Here is a 1132-nt window from a genome sequence, read left to right as displayed (position 1 = left end):
CTCGGAGTCTACCCTCCTGCTGTCGGCTTCCATGCACTCAGCCTCCCGCCTCAGCGTCTCGATGTAGCCCATGAACAGCGGCTCCAGGTTGCTCTCGCAGCACTTGCGGTTCTGGTAGAACTGCCACTTGGTCTCCAGCAGCTTGTTCTGCTGCTCCAGGAAGCGCACCTGCCATTGCGGGTGGGAGGAGGATTAGGGGGCTCCTGTGGCCTCAGAGCCAGCCCGGGATGTGGAAGGGGCATTGTTTTCATTGAACTCCCCAGCCTGGAGCTCGGGCAGCAGGACACAAGGTGCCTTCCCGGTTTCCTGCTGTTGGTCTGGGCCTAATTTCCCAGCTTGGGGATGGGGACAAGAGTCTGGGAATGGCCAGCGCCTGCCCTCAGGTGAGTTACGACCTGATGAGTCCAGGTGGCAGGTGGCAGGTGGAGGTCTCAGCCCTCTCACTCTGAAGCCAGGTGAGGCAGGAGTCCGCGCAGGCAGTGCACCCGTATTCACACCGCAGATGGAGTGTCTGAGGGGTGACTATCAGGGAGACGAGGTCCCATCCAGGGGAGCTCGGCTTCTAGGTGCTCCCCTTCTTCATCTGGCACCAGTGCCCCCTCAGAGGAGCGCAGTCCCCACCCAGGGTCTGTGCAAGCCTGTCTGAGTTCAGCAGCAGGGGGGTGTTCCTCCCGGACCTCCTGAATATAGCCTATGCCCCGGGCAGCGTGGCCACACTTTTCCTCCACAAGTTCTGCCTCTCTCAACTGTCAGCTGAGTCTGTCTGGTTCTTTTCTGCATCTGTGTGTGTGTGTTCTTCTACCACCAGATGAGGTTCTCAGACAGGCAGAAATATCTCTGTCTCTGAGCTCTCCCCTTGTTGTGCATCACTGGTTTTACTCCTGGGTGGGGGTTCAGGAATGGTGTGATCCAGGACACCCACCTTGTCGATGAAGGCCGCAAACCTGCTGTTGAGACACTTGATCTCGCGGAAGCCTCCACAGACGCTGTGGCTGCCGAAGTTCCCAGGAAGGCCGCGGTAGCAGGAGATGCCGCGGTAGGGGGCGGCGGTGATGCAGCAGCGGCCGGGCCGGGGCCCGCAGGCCGAGGCGCAGCTGAAGGCATTGCCACCGCAGTAGGATCCACAAGTCAT

At 60.4% G+C, this 1132-nt stretch overlaps 1 protein-coding gene across 1 annotated transcript in view; it reads right to left on the bottom strand.

Annotated features, from left to right (window-relative positions):
• Positions 1 to 1132, bottom strand: part of LOC102497916 (keratin, type II cuticular Hb6-like) — a 6079-nt gene extending 4947 nt beyond the window's left edge. Inside the window, 2 exon segments of the mRNA XM_027766197.1 lie at positions 13 to 168; positions 923 to 1132. Of these exon segments, the coding sequence (XP_027621998.1) occupies positions 13 to 168; positions 923 to 1132 (366 nt within the window).

Source organism: Tupaia chinensis, unplaced genomic scaffold (genome assembly GCF_000334495.1).
Source record: "Tupaia chinensis unplaced genomic scaffold, TupChi_1.0 Scaffold141469_1, whole genome shotgun sequence".
Lineage (NCBI taxonomy): Eukaryota > Metazoa > Chordata > Mammalia > Scandentia > Tupaiidae > Tupaia > Tupaia belangeri.
This window is presented reverse-complemented; position numbering and strand designations above follow the sequence as displayed.